Source organism: Phoxinus phoxinus (genome assembly GCF_949152265.1).
Source record: "Phoxinus phoxinus genome assembly, chromosome: 15".
Lineage (NCBI taxonomy): Eukaryota > Metazoa > Chordata > Actinopteri > Cypriniformes > Leuciscidae > Phoxinus > Phoxinus phoxinus.
The window spans coordinates 5197785-5213363 of NC_136890.1; the positions used below are offsets into that span (position 1 = coordinate 5197785).

At 37.4% G+C, this 15579-nt stretch overlaps 1 protein-coding gene across 2 annotated transcripts in view; it reads left to right on the forward strand.

The window, feature by feature from the left end:
• The first annotated feature begins 284 nt into the window (after nucleotides 1–284).
• Nucleotides 285–15579, forward strand: part of pebp4 (phosphatidylethanolamine binding protein 4) — a 135030-nt gene continuing 119735 nt past the window's right edge. Inside the window, exons 1-3 of one of the 2 annotated variants that reach the window (XM_079638116.1) lie at nucleotides 285–469; nucleotides 664–784; nucleotides 2660–2786. In XM_079638116.1, the coding sequence (XP_079494242.1) occupies nucleotides 409–469; nucleotides 664–784; nucleotides 2660–2786 (309 nt within the window). In that variant the 5' untranslated portion in view covers nucleotides 285–408. The remainder of the gene's footprint in view (nucleotides 470–663; nucleotides 785–2659; nucleotides 2787–15579) is intronic. The other variant, XM_079638117.1, reaches the window with a different exon arrangement.

The window sequence follows — 15579 nt, forward strand, 5'->3', positions numbered from 1 at the left end:
CCGCTCTCCCCCAAATTGTTTAAAAACGGCTTTACAGTCCATAAAATGAAAGTTAATTTATATAATGAAATGCAGCCTACAATAAATGAATCATTAATTAATTTACGCCAACAATGAATCATTAATTAATATACGTCGCCAACATATTCCACGTTCCATTCAGTCACATATTGCTCAATCATCGGCTCATTATGAATCGGACATTTTTGAAAGAGATGCTTACACTCGAGAACCTTCTGATCGATTCAGTCCATAACAAAAAATGACTGACGCATCTATAGACCAATAAGGTGTCCGCTAATAACAGTGGAAACCAATGGTAGTGAAGAGTGGGCGGTTCTAATGTGTTTCTCAATTTAACTTTGTAACGTAACCGTATACTATTTTAGTCGACGACTAGACTTGTTAATGTTTGAAGGTCTACTTAAACCTCAGCTGCGAACATCTCAAAGTTTGTCGAGAATTACAGGTAAATGATACAGAAATTCTGAACGTAATCAAAGACTTAATGTTTTTTTTTTGTCCAAAAATGATAGACTACACTGTGTATATTAGGATAGATTTCCTCTCACATAATGTCTTAACATTGCACTTAAAGTATGTTTTACATGCATGAAAGAGAGTGAAATAAGTTATTTACTCTCACCCACGTTTCTATTGAAGGGTCGGTGGAAATGCATTTATTTTGCACGTCGCTTGTTTTGTGCGTCCTCTCAGCGTGTCACATGATCACATCCACCACCTGTGACGAGCTCTTGACTTCAGAAGATGCTGAGTTCTGCAAGTAAGACTTCACAATGTTGTCATTCTGTCCAGATATTCCATTTCTGTGATCATTTTAATGTGTCCAATATTTTGTTTGCTTAGTCAGAAGTGAATGTCAGTTCCTCTATAACAACTTTCTAGATTTTCTACTCAAACATTCTTATTTTCAGTAATATAAATAAATAAATTATGTATTTTTTTTATCAAGTTGTATTCTATCAGAATTATATTTCTCTTAATACCAAAATATAGTAGTGACTTAATCTGATAATAATTATAATCTGATAATATTAATTAGGCTTACTTAGCTATGCTTTGGAGACAAATTTGTCTTCAGAACAAGTTAGTTAAAATCTGTCAAAACAATGTTCTCATTTAGGCTTTGGCTTTGAGAAAAGCGCAATATAAACATAATGCTTTATTATTAGTATTATTAGTAAATAAGTAAATGTGTGTGTACCTTGTTGCACCAGGAGGACTGTTACTATAATGATTATTTTGTAAATTGTTATGGATAAAAGCATCTGGGTAAGTTGCTGTTTACTGAATATATATATATAGGAATCATTATGTTTTTATTTAACATTAATTATATTTAACATTGTCTATATGGACATATGTACTATGCACTATAATATAGATAACAGATGGAAAAATTAAAGACATACATTTTGATCCATATATGTACTGTAAACTATGGGTTAATACAAACTTCTTTTTAATATAAAAATAGTGATCTGAATGTAGTAAACAATTAGTTAATTGCTAGTAGATGCTATTTACACTACAAGTGAAAAAAGCATATTTTCTTAGCGATAGCTGCTATTTACACTTAGTTTAAATAGCAAAATATTCAATTTACACTGTGAAAATAGCAGCATTTCCTTAACGATGCTGTTTACACAAAGTGAAAATACAGATAGATTATATTTACACTGTAAAAATAGCAGTATTTTCTTTGCAATAAGTGCAAATAGTATTTAGATGATATTTATACTTATGAGGCAGATACTATTTGTACCTCAGTGTTTTTGTACATTACACTGTATCCAATAATTATTATATAGTGTACATTATTATATTTATTAAAATTCTTTAATGGATGCCGCCTTGTTGAGACAATAAAGCTCTCCCTAACCGATAAACACTTTATTATTAAACGCACGTTAGACACTTTATTACCACTTTTTGAATATTTTCTTAATTTTTGTTGAAAATAAATGCCTTTCCGATCTGATATGTGACGGGAAAAGGGAGTAGCGCGAGTTCAGCAAAGGGTGGATTCGGACTCGGGTCGATTTGTAATTTTGTCTGGGCCAATTAGACGTCAGTGGGCGGAGTTAGTGTAAAGGCAGATTATTTGCACTTAGTGTAAATAGACACTCCGTTAGTTAATACGATCAAAACATCCTGAATGTTTGCTTAAAATACTGTGGAAAAAATTACAAAAAGAAAACATACATGCGTGTAAATTCCTTCTGATGTCTTACATAGGCATTTTTATCCTGCTGGGATTGGTTCATTAAAAAGTCCAGTAGGAATCCTTAACAAATGTCTTCCTTTAGGAGTTTTGGACTAGGGTTAATTTCCAAACCATATTTCCTCAGATGAACTGATTTGAGAAGTCTGGCTTGTAGGCCGGTGTGGGATGTGTAGGACTCCCTCAGAGCTCTGAGTCATGGATGCTTAAGCAGTCGGTCCCACTCGAAACCCACACAACAAGCCTTACAAACCTAACAACTTACTCACTAGTTCAACTTTCTCTGCCATCATGGGCTATTCACAACTTATGTTAGGGTTTTATGACCTATAGGAAACCATAAACTGTTCATTGAATAATGATGGAGTGTTATAGACGGGTTAAGTTATTCATACCTGTATTTGTACTCTTTAGGGGAGAGTTAAAGCTGATTTACCCAGATCTGGTTATTGACACGTGCTGGATCGTCCCCCAGAGGATCCGAGAGAAGATCAGCAAGGAGTGGGGATCACCTCAAGTACAGCTGCCATGTGCTGATGAGGTAAGAGAAATTCCCTCCATACCTTTATGCTTTCACTCACCCAGTCAGTTAGTGTTCATTGCTTTAGCCTTTAACCAGTGATTAGTAAAGGCTAAAGTGCAAGTCCTCTGCCAGGCTAGAATGTGTGTAGTATTTTTGGATGTTAAAAACACTTTCTCATATCCTGGTTTTAAGTTTCTCTGGCTGAAGATCTCTTATGCTAATCAAATGGTTATTTTCCACTATATCTGCTATTTTAATATTTAGGGAGTTTCTTTTAAAATGCCTGTTGTGTCCTACATGTCCCACTGGTATGTTGCTGTTATGTTATGTCTCCAGAAGATGGCGCAAGTGTTCCATAACTGAGGCATATCTGTGCTGAAATTAATTCATGTTACAGAGACAAAACTGTTATCGAAAGCACATGGGCAACTTTACTGACCTCATGTGATCACGTTTGATGCATTAAAGTTTGTCTTCAGGCATTTATGTTGTTTACATAAATGTTGTTCATTTTAATGAAGGTTTTCAGAGATCTGTTTAATTAAAGTCCGCAAATGTAAATGTATCAATGCTGCAGTGCCACACACACACACACACACACACACACACACACACACACACACACACACACACACACACGTATAAATAAATAAATACAAAAACATATATACACGCATATATTATATAAATAAACTTTTATTTCAGATCGATTTGACTGCACTAATATATATATATATATATGCAGTCATTTATAAAATTCCCCCTGGGGGATTAATAAAGCAAATCAAATCAAATATATATAAATACAATTTTAATTTTGAATGATCATTACTTTTAGTTTTTAAAAGAACTCATAGTCAGTTGTAGTGTATGTATTCAGTCTATATGAATAAATTTTGAACAGCCCTCCTGATCATATTACCGTAAAATTTTTTTATATTATATGCATCAGTATAATTAGATTGCAATTATTTAATATTAAGTAAAATTTGCATTTGGATCTTTTGGTTTGTCCCAATATCCTTCTCCACAATTAAACTTTAGAATAGCTTTCCTATAAAGTCAAGCAAGCTCATATTTAATCAAACAACTCCAATATTAATATTAATATTAATAATAATAATATGGATCTTTATCTTCAGAAGTTTACATTTACAGCAAATGTTATGCAAATACATTCTGTTAAAAAATAATTAATAATAAACTTTTTTTGAAAATGAATAAAAATGATTTGATTTAATGATTTAATTTACAAGTTAAAAGTACTCAAGGGCGTGTTTTAAAAAAAAACTGTTTGAGAGAAAGTGAGAGACAAAGACTCCAGCCGTGCGATGAAAGAGCCGTTTGACAGCTGCTATGTCAGGCAAACTTTGTCTGTCTCGCAGCGAATCGTTCTGGTAAACTTGAAATAGAATCAACTGTAGTGGAGAAAAGCAGTAAAGTACCATGGCGCATCTGTAAATTGGAAAGCCGCTTCAATTTTAGGAGCTAGTTTATAAATTCCATAGCTAAGCAGTCTGGCTGGAAGATGATCTATCGCCCTCACGTCTCCCAAACCCCAATTGATGTATGGTCGTATTATCTATTATGCTGTCCTACATGATTCTCTTTTATTGCTGGACTTGGTGTCAGACAGCAAAACGGATTACACATGAGATCAAATCAATACCAACTTTATTTACCGGCCTTTCAAACGTAATTCCCCCTTTTTGTGGTTCGGTCTCTGATAAAAACATATGGTAGCTGGAGGTCTGTGCCGCCAATATGAGAAGGCATCAGAGACAGTACGTGTCAGTCTCTCTCTCTCTCTCTCTCTCTCTCTCTCTCTCTCTCTCTCTCTCTCTCTCTCTCTCTCTCTCTCTCTCTCTCTCTCTCTCTCTCTCTCTCTCTCTCTCTCGCCCCCTTGACCCTGCCAGTCGACACTTCATCACCACGGAAATGAGAGGCCAAGTGGCGACGCAGCGGTCACTGGTTGTCGCTTTACCCCCGCGGTGACACCCACCTCATTACCCTGCTGAAGGCATGCTGGGTAATTGAAACAGAGCGAAATGGGCAGCGGTCCAGCATGTCCGCCTCTCAATGGGCTTTCATTACCCAAAACAAAAGCAAAGGGTCACACCAAACAACAGATTTCCCTCCGTCAGTCCTCAAGTAATGACTCAACCCTCAGCTTGACTTGAACTTGATTTTCACTCGAACAACCATAATGCTTTTGTGCTATTGCAGTCGAAACGTCTTCAAAAGTCATAACGGCTTCATCAAAGTAAAGCGTTTGAGTGAACGCTTTAGCATTTGCATACGGTACGGTCTGAAGGGAAAACGGCCTTTGAAATCTTATCGTTTGTTGTTGAGATTGTACTATTGTTTACTTCACTCACTAATACATTTTTATATCTAGCTCTGTTGCTATCAGGAACATTGTTGACAGTCATTTGAACACTGTCTAAAGTGCTCGTAAATTCAAATTATTTTAATCTCAGGCCATTATGGAGATAATTGCATCTTTGTCTGGCACTTGCAGCGTCAAAAATAGTTTGTTTACGGTAATGGTTTGATGAACTTGGACTGTTTTAGCACGTCTTGTTTTTACGCTAATTTTGGCAACACATTTTATAATGATCTAGCATAGCTGTTACAAAAGCAGCCATACATCTGATATCAAAATACATTTAGGCTGCAAACAAAGTAAATAATGCATTAATTGCATCAAAATGTTGACACTTCAAGGAGTTCATAAAGAGATTGTCAAAGAAAAGAGAGGTAACGCATTATTTTAGTGTCCTTGTTACACATGTTACATGTAGGTACTGTAGTAATAACAATAAATTATGCATAATTTCATGCAACTGACCCTAAACTACACCCGAACCCTAGAGTAAGTACATAAAGTCTTGGTTTCACAGACAGGGTTTAGATTAAGCCAGGATTAGGATTTAGTTCAATTAGGATATTTAAACATATTTTATAAACATGCCTTAGAAAGAAAAAAAAAAACATTACTGATGTGCATCTTAAGACAAAACAATGGCACTGACATATTTTAAGATATGCGAATGCAAGTTGCTTTCAGTTAAAACAGCTCAAACATGCATTTTAGTTATTTAGTTAATTTAGTAGTTTAGTGATTTATTAGTAGTTAATTAATACTCAAACTTTGCATGTGAACTATCCCTTTAAACCTGAACTTGTTAGGACTAGTTTAGCAGGCAATAATGCTAGAGCAAAACATTTGCAGCAGATTTCCTCTTTTAAACGTGAAGTAATCTTCATGAAAGGCCTTACACGTCAATGTGCTTTCATTTAAATTCATTTTTTAAAACTGTTACAAGGCCCTATTTGAATGAATATTGTTATCAGATTTTTATCTCACACATGCCCAAAGGAAAGTTCAATAGTATTTCATAAATGGTCTTTTATAAATGGGATTGGTCATGTATGGAATATTCTTTGGTTTCTCTTGTGATGATACCACATGTTCTCAGCTTGGAGAACAGACCATTGGCAGCATGCTATGTACCAACACTTGTGTTGTAACGCTTGTGCCATTTCCCAAGACCCACAAATATCCTCGATTCATGTACATCATCAAAATGATATCTTATCTTTCGCTCCTTTCCACAATTTATATGTATGATATGATTTGAGATTGTGTACTTTATAACATCCATATGAACTTATAACATGATCATATTCTACATCCATTAACCCTATACAATACCTAAACGTAACAACTACCTTACTAACTATTAATAAGCAGTAATTAGGAGTTTACTGAGGTAAAAGTCATAGTTAATATTTAGTTGATAGTGGGAATTGGACCCTAAACTAAAGTGTGACCAAATTTGCTATATTAATAGTTAATTAATGGGATGTACCAGAGAGTGAGAGTTGCGACACTCTTTGATGTCGCCGCTATGGCTGTCACGTGGTTCATGTACGCCCCAATTGTTCCAAAACATACGCTGGCTGTCATGTTATTCTATGGGACAGACAGCAGCGATTTCATTATTGAACGGTAAATATAAAATAAAACACATACCCAAGTACTTTTTCAGCTGTTATTACATTTTGTTAATGTCAGTTTTGCATTTGGAGGGGCAACGAGGTACTGTATATTACTTAGATAAGTTTTAGGCTATATTTTGGAGGGAAAAGCTTATGTTCATGGTCGCATGGGTAGTAGCACTGGCTTTTAGCGGCTCTAACTTAACTTTTCCATATCATTCATCTGATGATGGACGTCTCATGATATTTATTTTAGCACAACTGGGCTGTATTAGGCTATTGATTCCCGTGATTTTGCTTATAAATTCCGATTCAGCCATTAGCCTAACGTTACCTTCGTGATCACGCAGAGGTCTGCCGTGGCGGTCCGTTCAGAATTCGCATGGCTGATACAAATGAAAGTTTTCAAATAAAATATTTTTTATTAAACAATGTGTGCTTGTGTGAACAAGAAAAACAAAAACCAGGGGCAGGTGATCCATGAAACATGATCCTAGATGTCCAGCATTGTTCTCACAAGCCGCTTCACTCAAGACAATAAATGACAAGTTAGTAGATCCCAAAAAATCAATTAAATAAAAGTTGTTATAAAGGTGGTAGCGATGAATTACCGAACTAATCAGATATGCTACCTTCACAGCTGGCGAAGTCACACTGGCAATGCTAGAAAATTGGTTGAAATAACCAAGATAAAATATAAATAATTACGCTGTGCATATACAAATGAAGACCAGTATAAGCATCGCAAAGGGCCTCTGAAACAATATAGACAGTTGACAATTCAAAAGAGGTCGATATTTCAGCAAGTTACCTCTGGAACAACTCGACGCGCAGCAATGTAAGTGAATGGGGTTCAACGCTCAAATGACAGTGTTTGGAACTAATCCGATCTCCTAATCCCGGAAGTAGGCCATTTTTTACAATGGAGGTCTATGGGAGTGTCGCAACTCTTTCTCTCTATGGCTCTGGGATGTACAATATATATTCATACAGTTTTGACCTTGTTTGTAAAGCTCCAATCTATAATTTTATATGAATAGTTACTTAACGCCATATGCAACGACAACGTTTCTAGTTGATCTGTTTTCACTCAGCACTTGATGAAATCACAGCCAATCAGAACAAATCTGATGTTTAATGTAAAGGTGTGAAGAGCAGGATTTTTGACCAATGACATTTCGAGGTGGGCGGGGCTACCCCAGCGCATAGCCTCAGAAATAGAAACCAAATGATTAAAAATTGTCCAGTTTCTCAACGATGTATTGAAAAAATAGTTTACTATTTAGTTTTGGAAATAATCTCTGATGCTATCCCAATATATAGTAATTTAGACATTATGATCATTAAAAAAAAATGCTAAAATTGGCCTATACAAATATGGTCACGGATATATCACATTTTCTTAGCTTAAAAGCATCTGCAAGGATACGTTTGGCATCTGCAACGTGCGGCGTGCTCTTAAAGATATCTGGAGTGTAGATGTTTATTTGAAGATGTGTATAATCTTGTATTCTGGATGAACGTGCTATTTGCTGATCGAGAAGCATTCCGCGTCACATCGGCGTACAAGGATATTTCAGAACTTCTCAACTCCATCCATTTCCTTAAGGTCTTATCGGGTGGTATTCTAGGACGTGACTTATTCCAAAAAAAGAAAGAAATCACGTTAACTTTTTAGGCTGTCGCTCCCCGCAGCTGTCGAAAGTCTCTTTGGCATAGGAAAGCAGCGCCTGTGGTTCATATGGGGACTTCTACTGTTTTATTCGGTGCTTAAGAAAGATGAGCATGAGGTTTCTAAACCATTACAGTGATTAGAAAGCGCCTGGATGTGATCTCCTGAGCTAGCTTACTGCGCCGCTAATATCTCTCTTTCTCTCGCTCTCTCTGTGAGAGTGATTTTGTACGCTGTGCTTAAAACCGTGCGTGGGGGCGTCAAGAGAGGATTTCAATGTGAACCATCCCTCCCTACTTCCTGCTTTTTTTGGCTTATTTCGGCGAAGCTCTCTGTTCTTTTCTGTGAGCTGCCTGTAATGACGACAGGGGCGGCATCTTCATCGCTAAGCCTGGCAGTGCCCACGGCTGCTAGTCGTCTCAGTGCAGCGCTGCCCACTCACCCACGCTAGCCTTGGCACCAGCGCGCCGTAGCAGCGTGCTATCCGACATCCGAAGGTGGGGTTCCTTTCCGGAAGACCCTGAGTGTCTTTCCCAGGGAAAACCCACTCGTCCACCCATGCAGGATTCCTGAAAGGTCTTTCGCTGTTGGGCCTCTTGAAATATGGAGGAAGAGAGGGGGTTTTGAGTTTGCTTTTTATACTCGCGGTGGGCGAACCACTTTAATTTGTCTGTCTTTAAGAGGAAGGGCTGGAGATAATTCATAGAAACTCATAGAATTGCAGTAAGTGTAGTTTTTATTAATACACTGCGTTTTTAGTATGAATTACACTTAAAAAGGTTGTCACTAGAGCTGTTAATTCAATAAAAATAAAAAAAAAACATTTTAAATTACAGTTAATGACATTTATTAATAATGGCTGTGAAAAGCACTCTAATATAATTTAAGGAATGTTTTCTCACAGATGAATGGACAGTACAAAAACGGCTTTAGAGCTCTCTAGAGTTTGTTTTATTTTTGAACATAAGTTTTGCACTGGCCTACAGCTCTAGTTATTATACACACTAAATATGAAAATTATGATTATGATAATAATACATGTTCAAAATGCACATTATAGAAATGTGTAATGGACATACATTTAAATTGAATTTGAACTATGCTATGAACACTTTGCTTAATTTCATATAATGTTCCAAATCCTTAAAAAATACCATATAATTCTTTCTATAATTATAACTAGTTGCTTACTACCATACATATTACTAGGATATTGACTGTTTATTAGTAATTAAAACACATATTAATGCCTTATTCTGCATGACCATGTTCTACATATCCCTTAATCCACCCAATATATATTGTGCGTGCGTGCGTGCGTGCGTGCGTGCGCGCGCGTGTGTGTGTGTGTGTGTTTTGAGGAAAAAATAATTAAAATGAAATAATAAATAAATAATATAAATACTTTTTCAATAAATAATATTTATTTTAATAAACTAAGCAAAATTGCAATTAAATTTGACAAGACAGAGCAGCTTTGCCATTTAGATAACTTATTGTTCTATGATCATCATATTATTTTGGAGTGACAGGGTGAATAACAGATTTTTCATTTAAAAGCAAATGATCTGCTGAAGGTGCAGATCATTTGGCCTGAAAACATTTAGAGCTGTGAAAGTTTGATTTCTGCCACATTTTTTTACTCGAACATGGCGCTCCTGGGTGTGGCCAATTCTCTGAAACTGAATTGCCACGGATTGAAATGGAGCCAGTTCTTAAATTCAGCATTTTGTCAAACCCTGCCACTAGATGAGATCGACTCCATGAAAGAAAGAAGGTCACTGTTGCCTGTTTAATAGTAAATCTGCCATAACCAGGTGGGCGTCTCGGGCATGTAGGATTACAGGCTCTCATTCAGGATAGACACCAGGTTTCTCTCTTTCTCCCCTGTGGATCTGTTTGTCATGATAACAAGCATATTGCTTTGACACTGGACCTCATTTATACAGTCATCATCAGGCGCTCTTACACAATGCCTATGAATCACACCGGGGATCTGACACTGCCAACATCTGCTGCTACTCTTTACTAGAGGCGAAGGATTGATATGAATATTCAGTTGAACGGTGAGAGAGGCTGTAAGCCACATAATCCTCGTTTCCACACACTCGGATGATTTACATGTTGTATAAGGACTGTGCAGCGCTCTCAGACTGGAGTACATCATGAATGTAAGGATTCCATAGTGAGGTTCAGGAATCGGAGCCCGCGGGTAGAGTCAGCAATGAGATGTGAACCGCTGTGAGGCCCCAGGAGCCTGTGACCTTTGACCTCATAGACAAATTATCTCAATTTCTTTTTCCTTAGGCCGTGTGTCCACCAAAACGTTTTTTTTTTTCAAGCGGCTGGCGTATTTTTTCAATGGGAGCACTGCGTATTTAAAACGCCATGAGCGTAACGAGGCGCTGAGCGTTTTTTTTTTTTCACGCTGAAGCGCTGTTTTTACAGGTCGCAGAGAGTTGAAGAATGTTCAACTTTGTGTAAAACGCAGCGCTCATCACTGTCACTCTTTACCCAATCGTCCAATCACAGTGGAGGAGGGGCGGGACTAATACCACACCGACCAACCGCCACATTCTGCTTGTACAACGTCAACAGATGACAACAACAAGCATATTAACAGAACAAAATAATTTAAAACAAGAGCCAGAGAAAATACGTTACATTGTATCGACATTTTAATATAGAATCAACACAGAAACAAAATAAGTGTGAAATTAGATACTAGTAACACTTTCGCGGATATACCGTATCAAAACAAGCAAAGCGTCTCAACTGCCAAAACGCTCTCAAGCGCCCACAGCTTGGCGTTTTCAGCTGGCTAAAACACACGGCTTATGGTCTTTTCCATATCTCTATCTTGTTTTACCTTGCTTCATTTTTACTCAATTTTGCTTATGGGTGCACCTATTATGCAAAATTTCCTTTCACATGGTGTTTGAACATAAATGTGTGTCGGCAGTGTGTGTACACAACCACCATATAATGGTACAAATCCACCCACTCTTTTTTTTTATATTCCCCATAAATCATAAACCGTGCCTTAAAATGAGTTGTTTGCATTTTCTACGCATTGTGACGTCAAAGTGTAAAGCCCACGTCTGGTGACATAATCTGGCCTATCAGTTTAGCTCCTCCCAGTGAACTGAACACAGTCCGTCATGTTTATCTCCTCGCTAGAGCAGCGAGTGGAAACACAACAATGTTTATCACGTAGCTGAGACGATCTAAATGTTCTGTTGACTGTCTCAATAAACACAGTGACAGAACGTGTTTTTACATTCCACAGTGGCGTTATTTTTCCATTGCTTTTCCATGTAAACGCGCTAGACAGATGTGTTTGATCATTTCGCTTGAATCTTTTACAGCACCTCACACAGGAAACTAAAAGTGCAGTGCTTAAGTTAAAAGAAGTTTAACTTTTAAAAAACGCGTCTTGCATTTTCCACTGCCCACGTCTCGTTTTTAAATGCAAAGGCTGGTGTCAGGTATGTGAAAAATTAAATGACCCCAAATGGGAGGCGGGGAAAAAAACGCAAGGTCCGTCTTACATAGAAAACAATGAAAAAGCAGCGCAGTGGAATGTAAAATGCATTATTTGGAAACAGCCCCATACTGTTTCTCCTGTGTTTTTGTTGTTGGAGTATCTGAGGAATGAGCGGTGTAGGCACAGCCCTCTTCTGGAAAGAGGGTCGGGAGCTGCAGCTCATTTGAATTTAAAGTTACACATAAGAAAATGGCGTGTTTTTGCTTCTACTCAAAAAGAGGCATTTTGGGCATGGTATAATAAATTATCTGGTGGGTTTTTTTAAAGCTGAAACTTCACAGACACATTCTGGGGGACGCCTAAGTGCTCGTTCACACAGAACGCGTTTTTGCTTTGAAAAATAGGAGACGAGGGCAGTATAAAGGAGGGTGGGGGGGAACGCAATGTCTCGTGGTGCGTTTTTTAAAAGTTGAACTGAACTGACATTTTGAGAATGCCGTGTAATGCGCAATACAGTGCAAAAGACGCAAGGTTCGAGTGCAATGGTCATACATGTCAGTCTAGCATGTGTTTACATAGAAAAACAATGGAAAAGTAGCACATTGGAATGGAAAAACACCTTCTGTGTGAACGGCCCTTAAGACTTATATTACATCTTGTAAAGAGGGGCATAGTAGGGCTGCTCGATTATGGATAAAATCATAATCACGATTATTTTGGTGAGTATTGAAATCACGATTATGTAACACGATTATTTCACATGACGTTGGGAACGTGTTGCATTTATTAAAGAGACACCTTTCAACAATTCTTAAAATTTTTTATTTTTTTAAATTTATTGTACTTTTTGAACTATTAAATAAATAATATAACAGATTACACTTCAATAAGTATTTTAATAATTCCCGCAGGTTTACCACTTATAATGCGGTAAATTCCCCTGCAAACATTGATTCACTTTAGCAAGTAGATTGTATGAGTAGCCTAAATTAATCCACAGAGATTATAAAACCAAATCAATTATTTTAAAACTTTCTCCAAGACACAATTTCATAAACCGCGCGAGTGTTCAGCGGTGCCGCGTCTTCTCTCTCTCGCTCTCTAAATGGATTGACAAGGCAAGCGTCAAAACTCGCGTTTAGGAGTCGGACATAACAGAATTGTCACTTTCACAATCGGGCCAGCATTGCATCATAACTAAAGTTCATAATTTTCACTTCTTTTTAAGTTTTATCAGTTTAAACATTCAAGCTGAGAGAGGTTATGGTGGATGTGTGCGTGTCATTCAGAACACAAGACAAAACAAGAGTGTTCTTGCACAACAGAACATGGCAAAATAATAGTTTTTACTCGATTGTACTATTTTGGTGATCGTTGGGAGCCAAAAACGAAATTCAATTAATTGCACAGCCGTAGGGCATAGGTCCAGTTTAAAAGTCTGAGACCACTTTACAATCTGTACTTTTATCTTTAATCTGTAATTGATTAATTAAAAACCTGGATGAAAGCTGAATTTCATATTTTGCATTATTTCTAGGTCACTTTAGCAATTTTGTCAGATGTTCTTGTTTCCATTGAAGCACAAGATGCACTTTGGATCGTTCTCAAATCATGCTGGAGAACAAGATCATCAACTTGTGGAGTTCAAGAAACTGCTGCTGTCATTAAAGCAAAAGAGACAAAGTTATTTTTCAAATCTACCTTTCACTTAAATTGTAATATTGTGCTGAGATAGAAAAGTTGATAATCAGCTGGAATGTTTTTCACAGATAAAAAAAAAAAAAGTCCACTTAATCATTTATCAAATAAACTCATAAGGTTATGTCGCTTGCATGACTTTCTAGGCTTTTTTATTATTGTTCAGTGTAATATTAGTCTCTTGTAGTTAGCTGGTTACCTTCAGAAGTTTTAAAAATCAGTTATGAATATTGGTTATTAAACACTTAAATATAAAAATATCATTATCCTGAAATAAAATCAATGGAAGTCTATGCAATGTCCTCACTAATATAGTGAAGCAAACATAGTAGAGTTGCATATGCACTAACTATTTGAGGCCACACCTCCAGCTGTATTTTAAATACCAACTATTATCTCACTAGTTATTTATCTTTCAGTTTTTTTTCCATCAGCTTTCCATCATCTTCTAATTTAAACAATGCATCTTTATTAAGATTCTTCATAATGGCATGCCACTTCACCTTTATTTAAATTTCCGCTTTACATCAAACCTAGAGAAAAAAAAATGAGCCAAAGACAAACAGAGAAAAGTCAGACGAAAAGGTATGGGAGACACATTTGGAAAGATGGAATTACATCGACTTACACCATTAATCTCTCGTTTGTCACTTACAAATCTCATTAAAGTCGAGATTCTACTTTGTGCCTTTTCCCTACATTGACAGATATTTTAAAGTTCAAAGATGCAATAATCCATCAGGCTCGGGAATATGCCTTTGCCGCAGAGGATGCCAGGATAAACATACAGAAATTAAATTTCTATTTATACGAAGCCTGGAAACCGCCAAGCGTTTGCCGGAGAATTGATGCTGCACGGAGCATCGGAGGCCAGGCTCAAGCAGCTAAAGTAATTAGCCTAACACTTGCGTTAACTAGATGGTGGATCATATCTGGCAGAACCGTTGCTGAAATGGGGACAAAATGTCACTCGGCTGCAAGCTGTTTAGAGGGATCTGCCCAATCCCATTTGAGGAGTTCTGCGTGTAAAGGCAAGCCTGTCAGAAATCTGTAATGCCACCTCTAATGTGAATTGTGAGCTGATATTGTTGCAGGCTGATGTTGCCGGGTGTCTGTGTGAGTGGGTGTCTCGTTCACTTCGGTGCAAAGACTGTGACATTCGGTTACAGTGCATTTGATGCCCTGCATGCTGTGCCGTTACAAAAGGTTGAAGTAATGTTGCCTTTTCCGATTTGAGGCCTTCTCGTCACTTTCGTTTAGAGAGGACAGGAAATGATGCAAGGAAGATGGATCGGGAGATGACGTGAGCTGGATTTGCACTCGCATTAGCGTCGGACCACGCGTGCTACCCGCTGGGCCGCGGCTTCGACACGTTACCTTGTTTAATGATCATCGGAGACCAAATTTAGAACTTTCAGAGCTGTTCAGAAACTTCCTTTCCCTCAGTTCTCCAAAGAGTTTAAGTTTTTTTTTAAAGTTTCGGATTTGCATTCATTTTACAGGAATTAAATGCATGCGTTTCTGAAGATTCGCCATAATTCTTCCCTACCACCCCCTCCATGCACGTCTGTCCCAGCCCACTGCTTCACCTGGTCCTGAAAGAGCCCTGGGGCCTTTACAAACTTTCACTGTCTCTGTCTTCCCTCCGCCGTCCCCTTTTCTCTTGGCAAAGATATTGTTTCCACAGATAAACACAAGAGAACAAGAGAGGCTTGGCAGATCCATAGTTCTGTGGGAACTGTGAGAAAAAAGGGACAGTATGTATTTAATGAGCCATGTGTAATCTTCTTTGCTGTGAGACTGCATTCATATCAAAGTCGCTTGAAAGTATCATTTTTCAACTTCTGAAACTTGATTTAACAAACATTTGCCTTTATTTTACTATGTGTGAATGAAGAGAAGTGGAAAAAAAGGGGGATGATGCGGACCGAACTTGAAACTGCATTTTT